General features: G+C 41.7%; 1 protein-coding gene across 1 annotated transcript in view; it reads left to right on the top strand.

Annotated features, from left to right (window-relative positions):
• The window catches only part of SNTG1 (syntrophin gamma 1), a 417402-nt gene that overhangs the window by 291338 nt on the left and 106570 nt on the right, over positions 1-19494 (top strand). The window contains exons 5-8 of the mRNA XM_086335479.1: positions 1629-1685; positions 11521-11578; positions 12156-12199; positions 12290-12331. Of these exons, the coding sequence (XP_086191605.1) occupies positions 1629-1685; positions 11521-11578; positions 12156-12199; positions 12290-12331 (201 nt within the window). The remainder of the gene's footprint in view (positions 1-1628; positions 1686-11520; positions 11579-12155; positions 12200-12289; positions 12332-19494) is intronic.

The following is a 19494-nucleotide window of genomic DNA, read 5'->3' as shown; positions in this document are numbered from 1 at the left end:
CAAAATAGACAGCCAATAGTAATTTGCTGTATGACTCAGGGAACTCAAACAGGGGCTTTGTGACAACCTAGAAGGGTGGGATGGGAATGTAGATCGGAGGGAGTTTCGGGGGGAGGGGACATGGGTCTACCTATGGCTGATTCTTGTTGATGTATGACAGAAAACCACAAAATTCTGTAAAGCAATGATCTTTCAATTTAAAAAAAAGTGGCAGAAAATGTGTTTGTTCTGACATTTTGAAATTTGTATTTTGAGAGTTGATGTGGGTTGTCTGAATTAACCATAACCTTGGTTTTGATACTGTTTTAAGGGATCAAGTATTTATTCTGTTCAGAAACAGAATGAAGAAAATGGTTCTGTTATCCAAGAACTGTGGTTTAGTTTGACAAGCAGTGTTGGAGAAGCAGTGTCTGCTTGGTGAGGATAAAGCTGACCTTTAATCAGCTTGTCCCTCTGAGTCTTCCAGGCTTGGAGCTTCTCTGACTCAGCTATTGGTGATGGTGTGGATCAGTATTGATTAGATTCTAAATGTATAGAATAATTTTTCATTATTCAGAAGGAAACCCACATAAAGTAATATAAGAACTAGTTTTGTTAAATATATTTTATATTGCCCTTAAAATGATAAAATTGATTTAAGATATATTTGCTAAACCACCACAGGTGGGACTTCTTAGGTGACTGTTAGTTAGGGGAGTGGCTAATGTAGCCAAATAAACTGGGAGTTTGTGGACATGCAGGGACCAGAAAACAGATATCTGCCCAGGTACCAGGGGAGATGGGTGGAGTGTAAACCTTCCTGGGTAGGGGAGGGCTCAGGAAGATGAGAAGGTTATAAGTAAATGGAGAAGCTTGTACATAAAAGCTCTCAACCCTTTAGCATGCCAGGAGAATATGTATTTTGTAGAGAGGAGCACCATGAAACAGTAATATTGATGTCTTTTTTTATTGGAAACTAAAGGATTTGTCCAAACGTGACTCTTTTTTATTTTTAAGTGTCATATGCTGGTGACTGAATGATTGGTTATATTGTGGAAGGCAAAACAGAGCTGCTTTTGAAAATGGATTAATCCCACTGTCATAATCCCAGTATGACTGTCAGTTAATTGTAAAATCCATTCCTCTTCCCAGCAAGCAGTCATTGTGAACATGGTTTATTCAGTTTCAACCCCAGACGTGCACACGGACCACTAATGTGCTGCAGCGTGGCAGGCCGCAGCCGTGCGCTCCAGTCTCCATGAACAGTATGACTCAGTGATGGAGACCATACTCACCACAGACACTAAGCTGTTTTTCTGTAACAAAAATTGTGTTATTAGACAACACATTCATGGTAATGAAAAGAGGTTTTAAAGCTCAGATTCCAAACTATGTCCAAAAAAGGCATTGAAAGAAGTTAACTTTTGAGAGGTTAGCAGTTTAATAAACTACAGTCCCTTTTATCATGACAAGTGGTTAGACTTTGATTTAAAAATTCCAAAAGACTCCACTTATTGCAAAATCTGGAGCCTTTATGCTGTCACAAAATGTTCTTTTTCTTGAAGGGTGAGCACAAAACCCAGAGAAGGAAGATGGTGTGCAGGTGCAGTGGCAGGAAGTGCTAACCACTCTTACAACCTGTCTTTCAGGAGAGAACAGTGACCATTCGGAGACAGGCTGTGGGAGGATTTGGACTGAGCATCAAGGTAGCTGTCTCTCCATCTGTCCTGCAGAGCATGTGCTTAATGCTTGCATTTCTGTGAACTTTAATTCTTTGTGCTATTGTGCGTGTGCTGTCATGTCCAACTCTTTGCAACCCCATGGACTGTAGCCCACCAGGCTCCTCTGTCCATGGGATTCTCCAGGCAAGAACATTGGAGTGGGTTGCCATTTCCTTCTCCAGGGAATCTTCCCAACCCAGGGATCAAACCTGCATCTCCTGTATCTCTTGCATTGCAGGCAGATTCTGTACTGCTGAACCATCAGGAAAGCCCTTTAACTTTTTGCTCATTGATAATTAATTAGACGAGTGCCTATAGAAAACTTCTCAGTATTTGCACTGAGATGTGAAATAAGTAGGCTCTCAAAATCTTAGCCACCTTTGGATTTAGAAATTTTAGAAAAGTATTTTGGAGTCGCTCAGTCATGTTCAACTCTTGTGGCCACATGGATCGTGGTCCACCAGGCTCCCCTGTCCACAGAATTCTCCAGGCAAGAATACTAGAGTGGGCTGCCATGCCCTCCTCCAGGGGATCTTCCTGACCCAGGGATTGAACCCAGGTCTGTTTCACAGCAGGCAGATCCTCTACCGTCTGAGCTGCCAGGGAAGCCCCATTTGGGAGATTTACCTTACCTGAAATTGAATGCAGCTCATTAATTTTCTTTATGTGGTTTCATCTAGAATTTCAAGTACAGTCTTCAAGTGTGCATATCTTGTAACCAGTCAGAGCAGAAAAATCTGGGTTGTCAGTGAAAGGAGCCAGGATGTGTGTCAGGTTCATATAAGGTCCGATAATAAGTTAAATATTGGTTTGATTCCAGTTGTCTTTTTATTCTGTTCAGTTTTCTTTTTTTTGTTTAAGAAATTGAAAACCTCATGTCCTAGGCCAAGTATGCAGGAAGACTCAACGTTTTAATTTCTGAATTATTTTTAAAATTGACCATCTCTCTCCTGTTCCATTCATTATCAAATTTTAAAGGGTTTTTCTTCCTGTATGTTGTTAATTATTAAACATGCAACACATCTGCAATTTAACATCATTGAAACAAAGTATATGTTTTAAAAGGATGGAAAATTACATAAATATTGAAAAAAATTACCTCAGTGATTTTAAATGCCCTTCAGAAACCCACATCTGTGCAGAGATCAATGGAATGTAACTTTATCTTGGTTGTTGGTTTAGATACTTTGCCTGTGTGGGGTGAAAGCCATACATCTCAGGTGTACATTTCATGAAATTTTAACACAACTCAAAGTATAGATGCTTGGAAAGTAGAACTCTAAGCTTGGTGAACATCAGCTCTAGTTACATTATGAAAATGACTCAAAAATCTGATCAGTGTGGAATGGCATGATCTTGTCAAGCAATGAGAGTATTTCTATCTAAAATGTTAATTTTAAGATATATCTTTTACTTTCACTTTATCATCAACTAAGGCCTACAAGAGATGTAGGACAAATTATAAGGTGTGGAAATGAGGCAGTGGGAATAAACAGAGGCAAGTTTTCATGTTGGTTTTTTTTTTTCCATATTTATTGAGATTGTCATGAAGGAACTAAAGGTACCACTGAAGATGTTGTCCATGAAAAGAGAACAACAGCTGAATGTGGCTGAAATCCATTCATGACAGCGGTTTCATCTGACATCAGCACTGATGTTTCTGGTAGTGGAGCTGTGTGAATTCTGTGCAGGATGGAAATGTTCTTCTTTTTGTTCAATTTCCATTTAGAGTTAAACCCAAAAATAGTGTTACTCATTTTACTGAATTATCACGTTTCAGTTCAGTTCAGTTCAGTTCAGTCGCTCAGTTGTGTCCTCTTTGCGACCCCATGAATCGCAGCACGCCAGGCCTCCCTGTCCATCACCAACTCCTGGAGTTCACTCAGACTCACGTCCATCGAGTCAGTGATGCCATCCAGCCATCTCATCCTCTGTCTTCCTCTTCTCCTCCTGCCCTCAATCCCTCCCAGCATCAGAGTCTTTTCCAATGAGTCAACTCTTCGCATGAGGTGGCCAAAAGACTGGAGTTTCAGCTTTAGCATCATTCCTTCCAAAGAAATCCCAGGGCTGATCTCCTTCAGAATGGACTGGTTGGATCTCCTTGCAGTCCAAGGGACTCTCAAGAGTCTTCTCCAACACCACAGTTCAAAAGCATCAATTCTTCGGCACTCAGCCTTCTTCACAGTCCAACTCTCACATCCATACATGACCACAGGAAAAACCATAGCCTTGACTAGACAGACCTTTGTTGGCAAAGTAATGTCTCTGCTTTTGAATATGCTATCTAGGTTGGACATAACTTTCCTTCCAAGGAGTAAGCGTCTTTTAATTTCATGGCTGCAGTCACCATCTGCAGTGATTTTGGAGCCTAAGAAAATAAAGTCTGACACTGTTTCCCCATCTATTTCCCATGAAGTAATGGGACCAGATGCCATGATCTTTGTTTTCTGAATGTTGAGCTTTAAGCCAACTTTTTCACTCTCCACTTTCACTTTCTTCAAGAGGCTTTTGAGTTCCTCTTCATTTTCTGCCATAAGGGTGGTGTCATCTACATATCTGAGGTTATTGATATTTCTCCCAGCAATCTTGATTCCAGCTTGTGTTTCTTCCAGTCCAGCCTTTCTCATGATGTACTCTGCATATAAGTTAAATAAGCAGGGTGGCAATATATAGCCTTGACGTACTCCTTTTCCTATTTGGAACCAGTCTGTTGTTTCATGCCCAGTTCTAACTGTTGCTTCCTGACCTGCATATAGGTTTCTCAAGAGACAAGTCAGGTGGTCTGGTATTCCCATCTCTTTCAGAATTTCTCAGTTCATTGTGATCCACACAGTCAAAGGCTTTGGCATAGTCAATAGTCACATTTAAGCCTAGACACATTAAGAAATATAACATTTAAGCCTAGACAATTCTTAAAACCTTAAGAATTTTGCCAATAAATCATTTCAGTTTAATATTTACATTATTTCACACAAACAAAACTCTTATACATGTAATAGTTATTTTCTAAATAAAATAAGTATATATTTTCCATTGAAAATATAGGCTACAGAAGCAATATTTGAATTGTGATTGGTGCCATATATTAAGAGATTTGACAAAAACATGAAATTATTTTATAATTCTTGTGACAAACCGACCAACCAGAAATAAAAAACATCAATATGTTTTATTTAGAATATTGTCCATTCAGCCTGAAAACTTTCCTTTTAGGGTTTTCTACTTTAGGTTTCTCAGTACTTACCACTGACTCTTGCTTTCCTACATTAAAAAAAAAAAAAAAAAAGATTTTAAGCTATCATTCTGTTAAGGTATTTCAAAATGTAATTATTTATTCATTCAGTTATTTTAAATGGCAACATTTTATGCAAATTCCTTTACCCTGTAAATTGGGTAAACCTACTGTGATTATCTATTTGAATTACTTCCTTTGCATCTGAGAATTAAACGTAAGGGGCAGTTTAAGAAAGTATTCTGGCTAAAAAGCAAAATTCGTATTTTAACATTGCCCATTTGTTTGCTTATCTCCCAACTCGACAAGTCAAGCGGCTGACCCAGGGTGCAGTGGGATGAACTCTGGAGGTGTGGGCGCACACGTTTACACCTGGCCCGGCCCTGCATCTCCAAGCCACAGTTCACCCCCCAGCCCCTACGGTGAGCTGAGAGCAGAGAGGAATGCGCCCACCGGCAGGCCTGAGACTTGCCCCCTCGGCGAAGTGCCCCCAGGGTTTGTGTGGGGTGCACCCTCTTGCCCTCTGGCCTCCTGTCCTTCCTTTTACATCATCTTCACTCTCATACTGCTTTTTAGGGTCATTCCCATATCTGCTATAATTTAGGATCTTTTTTCCTGGCCGTTCTTTGGAATTCTTCATGGCGGCTACCAAGTCTCACAGTCTTCCTTGATTAAAATATCTCTCAAAAGTCACAAACTTGGGTGTTTTTCCCTTGTATTAGTTTTTGTTTTTGTTTGCCTCTCAGTAAAATGCCAAGCTCTTCTAATTGTATTTTTAGATTTCAATAAAAGGCTGGACATAGAATCACTTAACTCTCCTCTTACCATCACCTACTTTCCTGGGTTCTCAGCCTGAAGCCACTTTTCTGAAGGGTTCAGGTTCCTGCATCCACCTGGTTTATACCCTCGGCTTCTCTGCAGGCACCCACTGTCCACACTGATCTTCACGTGGCCTCTGGTTCCTGTCCAGGTTGCCACTAGTCCTACTGCATCTTCCGGTTCTTTTATCTGGACCATCCAGATACTTACATTTCTAAAAATAACGTAATGGTCTCCACATTACATCCCCGATAATCACCAGTGTTTCTCCCCCAGGGATCTAATAACCTTGCATTTTTCCCCATTCTGCTTTTAAGAATCACCATATAATCACCTTAAAGTAAGCTGTCGTCTTGACCTTGTCAGACTTTAATTTTTTTTCTGTTTATCTCTCAAAGTGCAATACCATCCACTTGCATATTATTAAATCATACCTCTGGTCATTGTGATTAAAATAATCACCTTTTAGAGAAAGAGTGTTTTGAATATTATTACTAGAAAGATGTCTTATGGGGTATTTTTCAAAAGACTCAGTTTTTCTTACCTAAATAAGTTGATGGACCAAGGAAATGTCTGTGATCAAAGATAAGATTTCTATCTGAAGTCTTGAACTTTGCAGCAATGTGAAAATCTAAGTATTATTACCATTAAAATTATCATTTATAAACAATAATTTCTAATAGTTATTAACCGCTCTTGAACCGCCAGATTCTGAGCTAAATATATTCTGTGTCCAGAAAGTAGACAGCTGTTGTTGGACCTCTGTAGACAACAAGATTTAGTATTAAGAGGTTAGGTTATTTACCATTTGTTATAACAGACAGAGCTGCACATAAACCCCATCAAAGCTGATGACAGAGTCTTGACTCCCAATAAATATTCTCTCTAGCTGTACAACCAGCATGAAATAATCTCTATGCTCTCTATTTGAAAACAACAACAATGCTTCCTCTCTAAATTATTCGCCTTCTGGTTTACTTACAACTGAAATAAACAGATTGAAATGTCCAGCAGCAAGCAAACAATTTCCTAACATCAAGGACTGGGGATTAATTGTATCAGATTCACCAAATAAACATGCACGTCTTCATAGTAATTGTCATAAATGTCTGCATTTTAATTTATTAGTGATTTCAGGGCAAAAGTCTGTAGATACCAAGTGTTGCTACAAGCACACACGTATTTGTATTCATTTGCTCACTTTGCCCGGTTCTCACTCTTTGAGTCTGAGGCTTCTGTCTCCACCAGTGTCAACAAGGATACCTCTGTGCTGCAGAAACAGGAGTGTGACAGGGCAGGTAGTTGAGCTCAGTTAGAGAGTGTGCCGGAGAAGGCAATGGCACCCCACTCCAGTACTCTTGCCTGGAAAATCCCATGGATGGAGGAGCCTGGTAGGCTGCAGTCCATGGGGTTGCTAAGAGTCGGACACGACTGAGCAACTTCACTTTCAGTTTTCACTTTCCTGCATTGGAGAAGGAAATGGCAACCCACTCCAGTGTTCTTGCCTGGAGAATCCCAGGGACGGGGGAGCCTGGTAGGCTGCCGTCTATGGGGTCACACAGAGTCGGACACGACTGAAGTGACTTAGCATAGCATAGCATAGAGAGTGTGCACTAGTTCCAAGGGCCAGGTAAAACCACCAATGAATTATCATTCAAAGGATGATTTTCTAAATTAAATAATTTATTGGGTTGTAGTTCACATACCATACAATCTACCAACTTAAAATGTACAAGTCAGTGGTTTTTATTATGTTCACAGATGTGTGCACTCCTCACTAAGTCAGTTTTAGAACAGTTTCATCAACTGAAGAAGAAACCCGTAGCTTTCAGCCACCGCCCCCAACTCTGTCTCAGCTCTGAGCAGCCAGCAGTCTGCTCTCTGCCCCTACAGATTCCCTATTCTGAATTTCCATAGGAAGGCAATCATAAATCATGTGGGAAAGACCATTAACTTTGCCATAGCTAAGCTGAGTGGTTTTGGCAGGTCAACACCGCATTCAGATGGATAAGAACGTTGTCCATGTTCTCAAAATGATGTTCCTTTAGGTGCATCTCCTGGACCTGTTGACTGTCTGTGTATTACAAGTATTCTCCTTTCTCTGAATGGATCTGTGATGTTGAAGTCTATTATCTTTTTCTTTCTGGAGCCCAGAATATGACTGATTGATTGTAATGAAAAGATTGAGTTGAAAGGATTTATTTGGCAAGATTCCCAGTGTTATTAAAAACATAACTGAGTTTGGTTTAGTGGAATTTCATGGTTATACTAGAAAATCATTATATAGTCTCAAGCTCAAAATGCTTTAACTGAGGCCTTATATCCTGGTACCTATAGAACTAGCTATAGAATTGATTATCCTTTGTGAAAAGGCTCTCTCAAAACTGAGTGACGTACTTTTTAATATTTTCTGGGATGCAATTTAGATTGTCACCTCACTTTTTCTAATCTCATTTTACCCTGGATCAACCGAGCTCGAGTAATTCATTTACTTTCTATAAACCATGGCCAAAAGCCTTGCAGCCTGACCGGCCTTAGGGTAGGTCGGGGAGAAGATGATGAAGGGAATCTGCCCTGACCTCAGGTTCTTCATATTCTAGAGGGAAAAGAGACACTGATCAAAGTGTCATGCAGAGAAATGTGGTCCCAGGCATGGCCCAGGGCATGTGCACAGAGGCTGATGGAAGGACTCTGGCTGTGTGTGAGCAGAGTCTTAACCTTACACCTGGCCAAGGGTCAAGGGGAAAAGCACTGGGGGCCAAGGGGTCGTGCTTGCGGAGGAGGACAAAGGTCCAGGATAAAGCAGAGGGGAGGCTGAGGTCACTGGACCTTGGCTTTTATCCCACGTGCAACGTGAAGCCTGTCACCAATTGTAAACAGGGTGAATCATGTTATCTGCTTTCTGTCTGGAAGGTTTTGAATCTCCCTAGTTAGGTCCAGAGCTAAATCTAATTTACTTTGATAAAGCTGGACTGCTTTCACATTTCATTAAATAAATGAAGGCACAGTGATCTTCAGTTCCAATTTTATCTTCTGAGTTTTGTCTTAAAAATCTCTCTCTAATCAATTAATAAAGTGATCTCCTTAAATTAGCTTTAAAATTCTCTCAGAGCCTCAAATGTCTGATTAAAAACATAGTAAAAATAAAACACTTTTGGATTCAAATCATTGAAATTTCAGAAGCAATTTTACATATAAAAGAAAAATGTTGACCAAACAGGGGTTAGTTACACCTTATTATTAAAAGATAGTTGTAAGTCTCAGGTATTGAGAGAAGGATGGATAGCTGAGTTGACCCTCAGAAAACTGGAACCCCTAGACCAAACCTGGGAGAGACTTCCCACTCTCCTACCATGGTAGCCTGCACTAAACACCTGAGCATCAAGAAAACCTTTGAATTCAGTACTGCAAGGAGAGAAGACGAACAGCTGAAGGAAAGTGCTATGACACCAGCTGCCGGCCTAGAGTGACGTACATGGGGTTCTCCTCTGCCCCCAACACCAGAACCATATCTGGATGGGTCTGTTTTCTCTCTTTATGTCACATAAAACTTCATCACTCTATGCTTTGTTTTAATCAGCATTTTCTTCTAAGAAATGGAGATGTATTCTGAAAATTTTTCCCATTTTTGAAGTATCTCTAGGAACTATCTGTAACCATACACCTTTGATTCCATTGTTCACCTTCTTAGTTTCTACTCAAAATCTTTCTGCAAAGTATTTTCAAGAGTGAAAAATTTTAGGTCTGAGAAAGCTCTAGAGTTCATTGTTTCACTTATTCATTCAACAAACATTTCAAAGCTTAAGAAAGCATCATTATTCCAGGCACAGATATTACCTCAATGTAGGAAACAAATTTGATCCCTAGGTTAGGAAGGTCCCCTGGAGAAGGGCAAAGTAACCTACTCCAGTGTTCTTGCCTGAAGAATCTCATGGACAGAGCAGCCTGGTGGGCTACAATCCATGAGGTTGCAAAGAGTGGGACACGACTGAAGCAGCTTAGCATGTGCACACAAGCAGGAAACAAATAGCCAAACCAAAGAGCCAAGACAAATACATAAATAAGTCCATTGCTGTTGCAGAACTTACTCTGTGGTTGGGGACAAGGGAAGGAGAAAGAAAATACATGATGAATGCAGGAAATGAAGAAGACGGTAGAAGAGTAGAAGCTGATGAATATAATGGGAGAAGATAGAACAGAACGCAGGCATGGGGAACCCAGAGCCCTAAACCTACGCTTGAAGGTCCTTGGGTCCTGATCCTGTGGGGTTTCCTGTGCTCTGGAAGCACATGTATGCACTGTGCCCTCTGTCACAGTCCTCGGCTCTGATCATGTGAAGATTGCCCTGGACAGGATCAGGGCGCCATGACACAGACCAGGAGGCAAAAGCAGGACCCAGAGCCGAGGAAGCTCACACCAGAGACTCTGCCCAGAACTCGTGTGGGTGGGGGGTGAGTGTCTGCTCGGTGAGATGTGGTGAAAAAGGGCACTGATGGGTGGGTTTGAATTTCACCCTGGGTAAGGCAGCTTTCAATATTTTTATCACATCGCTTCCTAATACCCCAGAAGTAGAAAGGACTACTTGTCAAGAAAAATTTCAGAGCCACAGAGAAAAATTTTCTCGACTATCGCCTCTCTTGGGCTTTCCGGGTGGCTCAGTGGTAAAGGATCTGCCTGCCAATGCAGGAGACGCAGGTTCGATACCTGGGTCAGGAGGGTCCCCTGAAGAGGAAACGGCAACCCACACTGGTGTTCTTGCCGGGGAAATCCATCCCATGGACAGAGAAGCCTGGCGCTACAGTCCATGAGGCTGCAAGAATCTGACACAACTGAGCATGTGTACATTGTCTATCTTATTTTTAAGTTTATTGAAACTCAGTGCTAAAAATGGACATTCATGGGAAAGAATTGTCTATTCTAAAATAATTTTTGCCCTTGAAGGGAGAAAGGCTTAGGGATTTACTTATTCTGAAGCTGCAGAAGCCCCAGTGGAATTTAGATCTTCTTTTGAACTACCCACATTAAAAGTGCCATCCTTACCTTCTATGTGAAATCTTACTGTTTAATGAACTTACTTGACTTTTTTAACTATTGCTTTCAACCTTCTCAACTCTGTTACATAAAACAGTAATTTATACAGTTACTTCAGGAATTTATTTTCTTTCACATAAGTTCAGTTACTTATTTTTCGGTATTTTTTCCTCTCATTTGGTCCATTAGCCAAAGCACTACTGCATAATTCTTGGTGGCTTACTGTGTTCTTCGGTATATGCTTCCATATAATGCTGATGACCTACCCCCTCCGTTAAGCATATGCACACTCTGCTTTTTGTCCAGTTTGTGCAGGTAGAGGTCTGTCTAGCTACTTAGCATTCCAAGGGGCCATTGCTTGGTTCCCAGCATAAAGCAACTTAGCTAGATAATGGAAATGCATAATTATCTGCTCTTTGGAACCCGAAATAAGAGTTTCTACGATGGATAGCATGGCTGGTCATTGGAGGAAATGTCTTCTTCAGGCATCACCATATTAATCTTAAAAAATTAACATTTTCAAAGTCAACTATTATTAATTCTTGGATGTCACAGTGAAATTCTAAACAGATAGGCTTCTTGGGAGCACAGTCTCCTTGATAGATTCCACGAGTTTATTTAAATTCTACTTAGTGTCTGTTCACCTGCTTTCCTTGGCCTGTATAGTTTCTGAACTAAAAGCTGAGCTTTTATTCTTTTGAGATGAAAAAGTGAAACATGTGATTTTTTTCTTTCCAGGGGGGAGCGGAACATAACATTCCAGTTGTGGTTTCAAAAATCTCGAAGGAGCAGAGAGGTAAAGTGTTCAGAGGGTGTCCTGTGGCTGCTTCCTGAGTGAGTCACTGAGGAGCAAGACTGTAGCTCAGAACCAGGAGATTGTACGAAATCTCTCAGTCCAGTTCCCAGGACCAGGCCACACGTGGCTGGTTCAGACCCTTATCCACACCCAGCCCCCTGCGGTGGGGCAGGCTGGTCTTTAAAAGAAGCATGGAGCTGATTCTGTTGTCAGTGGATTGACTGTCCAGATCTAGACATTTTCATAGGCACCTTAAACTTAAGGGAACATGAGAACATTAGTCCTCCCTCCAGACTGTAAGATCTGAAATGATGGGGTTAAATGGAAGTATCTCAGCATGGGTTTCAGAACTTGAGCTGAATCGTATGATTATTTTTTGCATTTCCGTTGCTTGTGAATCTTTTAAGATGCTACCCTTATAGACCATCTTACTTTTTGCTTTAATTACTTTTTCCTTTAATCCTCCTCCATCTTTGCCTTTGCCCTCAATCAGTTTTGGCTTTATTGAATTAAGAACTCTTACTTCTGTGTGAAGACAGTAGACGAGGCATAGTCAATTCTCCTTCTCCATTCACAGCTGAACTGTCAGGACTGCTCTTTATTGGGGACGCAATTCTCCAGGTATACATTTTACCATTATTTTCCATGTGTCACCAAGATACAGTCAGTTCACAGTATGCTCTTCAAATTCTCTCTCTCTTTCCTTTGCAGATAAATGGGATTAATGTAAGAAAATGCAGACATGAAGAAGTGGTGAGTCTTCTTTACTTTTTCTAATATTGTTATTTTCCCCATGTGCAAATGATTTATGGCATTGATAAAAACTTCCTTTTTTCATTAGGAACATATGAAACTAGTCCTGTGTGATATCAGATTTTCAAATAATCTCTTGTTTTATTTTTCATATTAGAAACAGATCAGTGAATATCACCTGGAACAAAATGTAATTCAAGAAATACTAAAGGAGGGCTATTTGCTATGTTTCCCAATTAATCCCCACAGCTTTCCCTTGTAGCTCAGTCAGTAAAGAATCTGCCTGCAATGCAGGAGACCTGGGTTCAATTCCTGAATCAGGAAGATCCCCTGGAGAAGGAAATCGCAACCCACTCCAGTATTCTTGCGTAGAGAATCCCATGGACAGAGGAGCCTGATGGGCTACAGTCCACAGTGTCGCAACAGTCGGACATGACTTAGTGACTAAACCACTACCAGAGCATGTCCACTAAGCATATCTCTAGGTGAAATATACCTCTAAATCTTTGCAAATCTTTGAAAGCTTATACATTCTCAGTTGCTCAGTCCTTTCTGAGTCTTTGTGACGTTATGGACTGTAGCCCGTCAGGTTTCTTTGTCCTTGGGATTCTCCACACAAGAATACTTGAGTCTATTGCCATTTTCTTCTCCAGGGCATCTTCCCCACCCAGGGTTCAAACTGGCAGGAGACTTAAGAGACACATGTGTGCATGTGCACAGGCGCACGTGCGTGTGTGTGACAGAGACAGACAACATTTAGAGACAGTTGATCTCAAGGCTCTGGTTTAGCACTCAGCAGCTACACAAAAAGGTCAGCCGTGTTTATTGTGAATTTTCTTGGATGTTGGTAAATGTGCAGACCTGAATTCGGGGCCCCAGATGTCCTAATTCACTCAGTTTAGGTGACCCAGGAATTTGTCTTTCAGCAGCCAGCCCAGTGGTGTCTTGTCAGCAACCTCTAATCGACACTTTGGGAGAAGCTGGGAGGTGGAGGAGCTTCCGTGGGGCTCAGGGAGGACATAAAAATATGATGCCGGAAAGAACAGCCAGTGTCGGGCACTTGGGAAATGTTTTTCACGGTTGATTCAATAACACTCATAGAACCTTCACTGAATTTCCATATCAGCTCACATGGGAAAGGAGAGAGGAGAAATTATGTTTAAAGGTTTGTACTCAGGGGTCAAACAAAATGAAAATACCCTGAGCTTTCGGCTTCTCACAGCTTCAGTTCATTTGGTTTGTGAGGATGTGGCGCCTCTGCTAACAGCTACTTGGAGAAGACTCTTCTGACATATTTACATATTTCAGACCTCAAAGAGGCAGCTTCAAGTGTCTGAAAAGCTCCAGCTCCACGAGTAGAGTTCTGGAGGGTTCTTCGTGGGACGGGCAAGGAGTGTCCCTTTACATCACTCCTCTGCTGTTTCAAAAATCCTACTTGGTCCCCTTTGGCATCCCTGGTGAGCCTCGCAGAAAATGTATATACTTCAGATCTTATGCCACATCACATAGGTACAGGGAAAAGCAACATTTGAGAACAAACTTTTAGACAAATGATCTAAGTCACTTCAGTCGTGTCCGACTCTGTGCGACCCCATAGATGGCAGCCCACCAGGCTCCCCCGTCCCTGGGATTCTCCAGGCAAGAACACTGGAGTGGGCTGCCATTTCCTTCTCCAGTGCATGAAAGTGAAAAGTTAAAGTGAAGTCACTCAGTCGTGTCCGACTCCTAGTGACCCCATGGACTGCAGCCCACCAGGCTCCTCCGTCCATGGGATTTGCCAGGCAAGAGTACTGGAGTGGGTTGCCATTGCCTTCTCCAAAAATGATAATCGGCACAGCACAAACCACTGTGTTCTAAATGTATGTAAATTCCAAACAAAGCCCTGTAAGCAGAGATATTTTAACTTTAGTCTTTTTTTCAGAAGTACAGAGAGATGTTAAACTCATTGTCCAGGGAGCAAGAACAGGTGCATTCTCTTCCAAAAACGCATGCTATCAATGGAGTCCAGTTTGTGATGTGTTCTTCAGAGGCCGCAGTGAGCTTACAAGAACTGTGTGGAGCTTTGATTGAATAGATCAGCATGGCCTGAAAGATTTGTGGTTGTTGTTCAGTTGCTCAGTATTTGTGTCTGACTCTGCGACTCCATGGACTGTAGCATGCCAGGCTTACCTGTCCTTCACCATCTCCTGGAGTTTGCTCACACTTGTGTCTATTGAGTCAGTGATGCCATCCAATCATCTCATTCTCTGTTGCCATTTTCTCCTTCTGCCCTCAATCTTTCCCAGCATCAGGGTCTTTTCCAATGAGTCAGTTTTCTCATCAGCTGGCCAAAGTATTAGAGATTCAGCTTCAGCATCAGTCCTTCCAATGAATATTCAGGGTTTATTTCCTTTTGGATTGACTGGTTTGACCTCCTTGCTGTCCAAGGGACTCTCAAGAGTCTTCTCCAGCACCATGATTCGAAAGCATCAATTCTTCGGCGCTCAGCCTTCTTTATGGTCCAGCTCTCACACCTGTGCATGACTACTGGAAAAACCATAGACTTGACAATGCAATCCTTTGTCAGAAAATTGATGTCTCTGCTTTTTACTATGCTACTAGGTTTGTCACAGCTTTTCTTCCAAGGAGCAAGTGTCTTTTAATTTCATGGCTGCAGTCTAAAAGATTGGAACATGCTTGAATGGTGTTCACTCTGTTTCAAAGAAAAGGGACTTGAGATTGTATTGCAAATTGTATGTGGCCCTTTATAATAAGCTTTTATTCTTCTGAGAAGTTTAAACTTATCAGCTTTGAAATGTAGATGCTGATTTTCTTAGCTGGTTCCAGTCTTTCACTTTGCAACAGTGATTAGCAAGTTTTTGTCTTCACTGTCAATTATCTAAGTAAGCACCTCAGTGGGGCTGATTTTAATTAAATGTTTAAGACCAGACTTACATGGGCAGAGAAAGGCACCACAACCTGAGAGGTATGGATAGTTTTAGAGATATGGGTAGTCAGTGCCTCAGAGTCCCTGATTTAGAAAGAAACTGAGAAGGTATGACCGCAGGTTGTTTGCGCACCTGACTCTCTCTTGTTCACCTGCAGAGGTCACTGCTGTTAGAAGCAGCATTGTTCTTAGATGCCTTCTACAGGAAGCCATGGCTTCTACGATGAGCTGTAGGCTGGACTGTGTATATGGGGAATCCCTCCTCCTTACCCCTGGGTGCTCAGGGGATTGTGTTAATGGAATTCTTTACCCAGATGTCTAGAAATAGATCATCATGGCTTCTGCATCTGTTTCTCATGTTGCCAGTTGGAGTGAGTGATCTCAACTCTAGGCTGTACCCACCCCACCCTGGGAGCCCTCTTGATACAAGAAACCAAGAGAGAAAAGCTCCCAGTTTCCATATCAAAAAGGATTAGCACAGGCACCAACTTTGAGACATATGTGTCCTGAAAAAGAGTTTCATCCACTCTTTGTTGTTATGATCTTACTCATAAAGAGCATTAGATAATTAGAAGTGAAAATAACTGTCACTCTAATTCTGAATTTGTGAATTTGAACCAAACTCTACCAGAGTGTGTAATTTTTACAATAGCAGAAGGAGGAGCTCAAATTATGTAAATTAAAGGATTCATTCAAGCAATGATATCAAATTTTGATAAGAGAAACATAAAATATTGCTTAATATAATTTTGATTGTTATAATATGTGCTTAATTCAAAATTTTCATTGGAATAAAAATAACATTTACCTTTTTAGCTCAATCAGAAAATGACATTGCAAGGGTTTGTATCACATCATCTGCAAATGAGGCATTAGTTTATATACTAGAGGTTTTGTGAGTTACCAAGAAACACATTCAGGATGTGACTTGGGACTACAGATCAATTTAGACCTTGGCAAAAAGGTTAACTTGTCACTGAGTTACAACCATGTTTTACCTAACTGCTGACAATTCCCATGTTCTCAGTTTGAAAATAGGTTTTAAGGTCCAACCGATTAATATTTTCCTCGAGGACTCTGACCATACTGGCCTTTTTTTCTTTGGATCAACTACTACCAACTAAAGCCACACATGAAGTAATTTAACTTTTAATATTTCCCACTGGTTTGGGAAATGTTAAGTGCAAAGGCAACAATGTGGGAAATATTGTTTATTGAATCTGTGAATTTAGAAAAGCAATAAAATATTCAGAACTCTGTGATTTTGGAAAAGCAAAAAAATATCCAGAACTTGCCTTATTTACATCCTTAGGTTTTCATTATCACCTTTAGGAGTTCCTTCTCACAAGTCTGTCCCCTAATTAGGTTATGAATAGAGACAGCACAGGAGATAAGTTAATTAATTTTCCTCCTGGCTACAGACTCTCAGCCAGTCCCTATCTGGCTATTAACAGGGGTCTGTACTTTATTTCATTTCCTTGGTTTTTGCCCAGTGTTTCTTTTCCTGTCCCAGGATCCCAGCCAGATCACACATCACAGGGAGTTGTCAAGTGTCCCATGGCTCCTCCGGGCCGTCATGGTTTCCAGGACTCCTTTTTTCGATAACACTCAAGGTTTGAGGAGTAGGGGTCAGCTGTTTTGTGCAATATGTCTCAATTGGGAGTTTTCTCATGTTTTTCTTGCAACCAGACTGGGTGTTTGTGTTGCAGGAGGAAGGCCACAGAGGCACAGCCCATCCTCATCCCGTTTCACCATGTGTACGCACCTTCCTGACTGAGTGGCCAGCGCTGGGCAGAGGCTGAGTGTCAGGTCTCTCTGCCTGAGGCCCTGCGTGCTTCGCGCATGCTCTGCTCTGAGGAAGGGGGTCGCAGTGCAGACCCCACACTCAGTGGTAACATGCTTCTCTCTCACGGGGTGGGCTGTCTGCCTACGTTCCCTGGAATTCTGCTGCACAGGAGATCTATCTGTTTATCCTCAATGTTTAAATTTTATTCCATCATTCTGATAGATCAGTAAGGGTTGTGGACCTTGTACTCTGGGCTATAAGCTCTTTTCAAGTGGTTTTAGTGTTGCTTTGCAATAGTCCTTGGGCTTTGGGTTTTTTTTTTTAGCATTTTCTCAGTTTTTACACTAAAAGTTGTTTTAGGCGCATCTTGCACATTTCCTGCTAAGCCAGGAATCAGCCATTTCTCCCAGAGGCCCTGCTTTCCCTTGTTGGAGAACATCTGAGAAACTACGTTCTTGGAGCTGGGTGCTCATTGCTCCGGAGCAGCTGTGCCTCTGAGGCCCCTCGGCTCACAGGACAGGAGGTGTGTGTGAATGTGTGTGTGTGTTTGTGTGTGAATGTGTGTGTGTACCGAAGTGCTCACATACCTACTCACACATGTCCATGTCCATGTCCATATCCACATTAGGTTAAACATGAGGCTACATGGCTGCCTCCAAGGAAAGCCATCATCACGTAGATGAACGACTAGAACTAGCCCCCTCCCTTTGCTTATCTGTAACCCCCCTCACTGATGAAAGTGAAAGAGGAGAGTGAAAAAGTTGGCATAAAGCTCAACATTCAGAAAACGAAGATCATGGCATCTGGTCCCATCACTTCATGGGAAATAGATGGGGAAACAGTGGAAACAGTGTCAGACTTTATTTTTTTGAGCTCCAAAATCACTGCAGATGGTGATTGCAGCCATGAAATTAAAAGATGCTTACTCCTTGGAAGAAAAGTTATGACCAACCTAGATAGCATATTGAAAAGCAGAGACATTACTTTGCCATCAAAGGTTCGTCTAGTGAAGGCTATGGTTTTTTCCAGTAGTCATGTATGGATGTGAGAGTTGGACTGTGAAGAAAGCTGAGTGCTAAAGAATTGATGCTTTTGAACTCTGGTGTTGGAAAAGACTCTTGAGAGTCCCTTGGACTACAAGGAGATACAACCAGTCCATTCTAAAGGAGATCAGCCCTGGGATTTCTTTGGAAGGAATGATGCTAAAGCTGAAACTCCAGTCCTTTGGCTACCTCATGCGAAGAGTTGACTCATTGGAAAAGACTCTGATGCTGGGAGGGATTGGGGGCAGGAAGAGAAGGGGACGACAGAGGATGAGATGGCTGGATGGCATCACCAACTCGATGGATGTGAGTCTGAGTGAACTCCGGGAGTTGGTGATGGACAGGGAGGCCTGGCTTGCTGCAATTCATGGGGTTGCAAAGAGTCGGACATGACTGAGCGACTGAACTGAACTGAACCCCCCTCAACAGATGGCCACACCATCTGCCGTCTATCGATTTAATTGTTCTAACCCAGTACATATGTACAGCAGGATCAGGATGGTTAACCCACTCACCAGTGAGCAAACTCCACGAGGACAGTAGAGGATTGATGTACATTTCCTTTTTGCCTTTCGTATTCTAGATTTCATTAGTTTTAGGTCAGTTCCACTCCCCCATGCCCTACAGGAAAGTGGCTACAGACACTAATAACACAATCTTGTTGCCTTCTGTTCTTCATCCTAACATCCCTCAACCTCCCAAGTGACTCCTTTAAAGGTCTGCACACACCAAGGCTCACTCACCTTTTGCTGCACACCCTACAAGTTTTGATAAGTGCACACACAGCATTGCATCTCCACCATCATGACACCATGCAGAAGAGTTCCACATCCCTAAAATATCCTCCTCAACCATCCCCTCTCCCCCACACCAGCGATCCTCTGGAAATAACCATCTCACTGCCTGCAGAGTTTTGCCTTCACCAGAATGTCATACAGTTGAAATCATAGAGAATGTAGCCTTTTCAGACTGGCTTCTTTCACTTAGCAATGCCATTGAAGAATGATCCATGTAGTTTAGCTCTCGATGATTTATTTATTTTTGAGCACCAAATAATATTTCAGGGTCTGGACAAGGCAATATTAAGCAATTTCACTACAGTTTTTCTTTAAATCTATTTACTCATTGGAGGATGTTGTGCTTACTTCCAGTTCACAGTCATTATGAATACAGCTGTTATAAATATTTGCATGCAGGTTTTTGTGTGGACCTAAGTTTTAAATACTTTGAAAATAACTTAGCAGGTATATTGCTGGTTATATGGTAAGATTTTACTTACTTTACAAGAAGCTGCCAAAACTGTCTTCTGAAATGGCAGTGCTATTCTGCAGTCCCTCCATCAGCAGTAAAGGAGTGTCCCGTGCTCTGAATCCTCAGCCACAACTGGTGTCTCGAGGTTTGTGGATCT

The sequence above is a fragment of the Bos grunniens genome, chromosome 14, assembly GCF_055505025.1.
Source record: "Bos grunniens cultivar Pamir isolate PY7600 chromosome 14, Bosgru_T2T1.0, whole genome shotgun sequence".
Taxonomy (NCBI): Eukaryota; Metazoa; Chordata; class Mammalia; order Artiodactyla; family Bovidae; genus Bos; species Bos grunniens.
The sequence above is the reverse complement of the archived record's forward strand: the minus strand, read 5'-3'. Positions and strand labels throughout refer to the sequence as shown.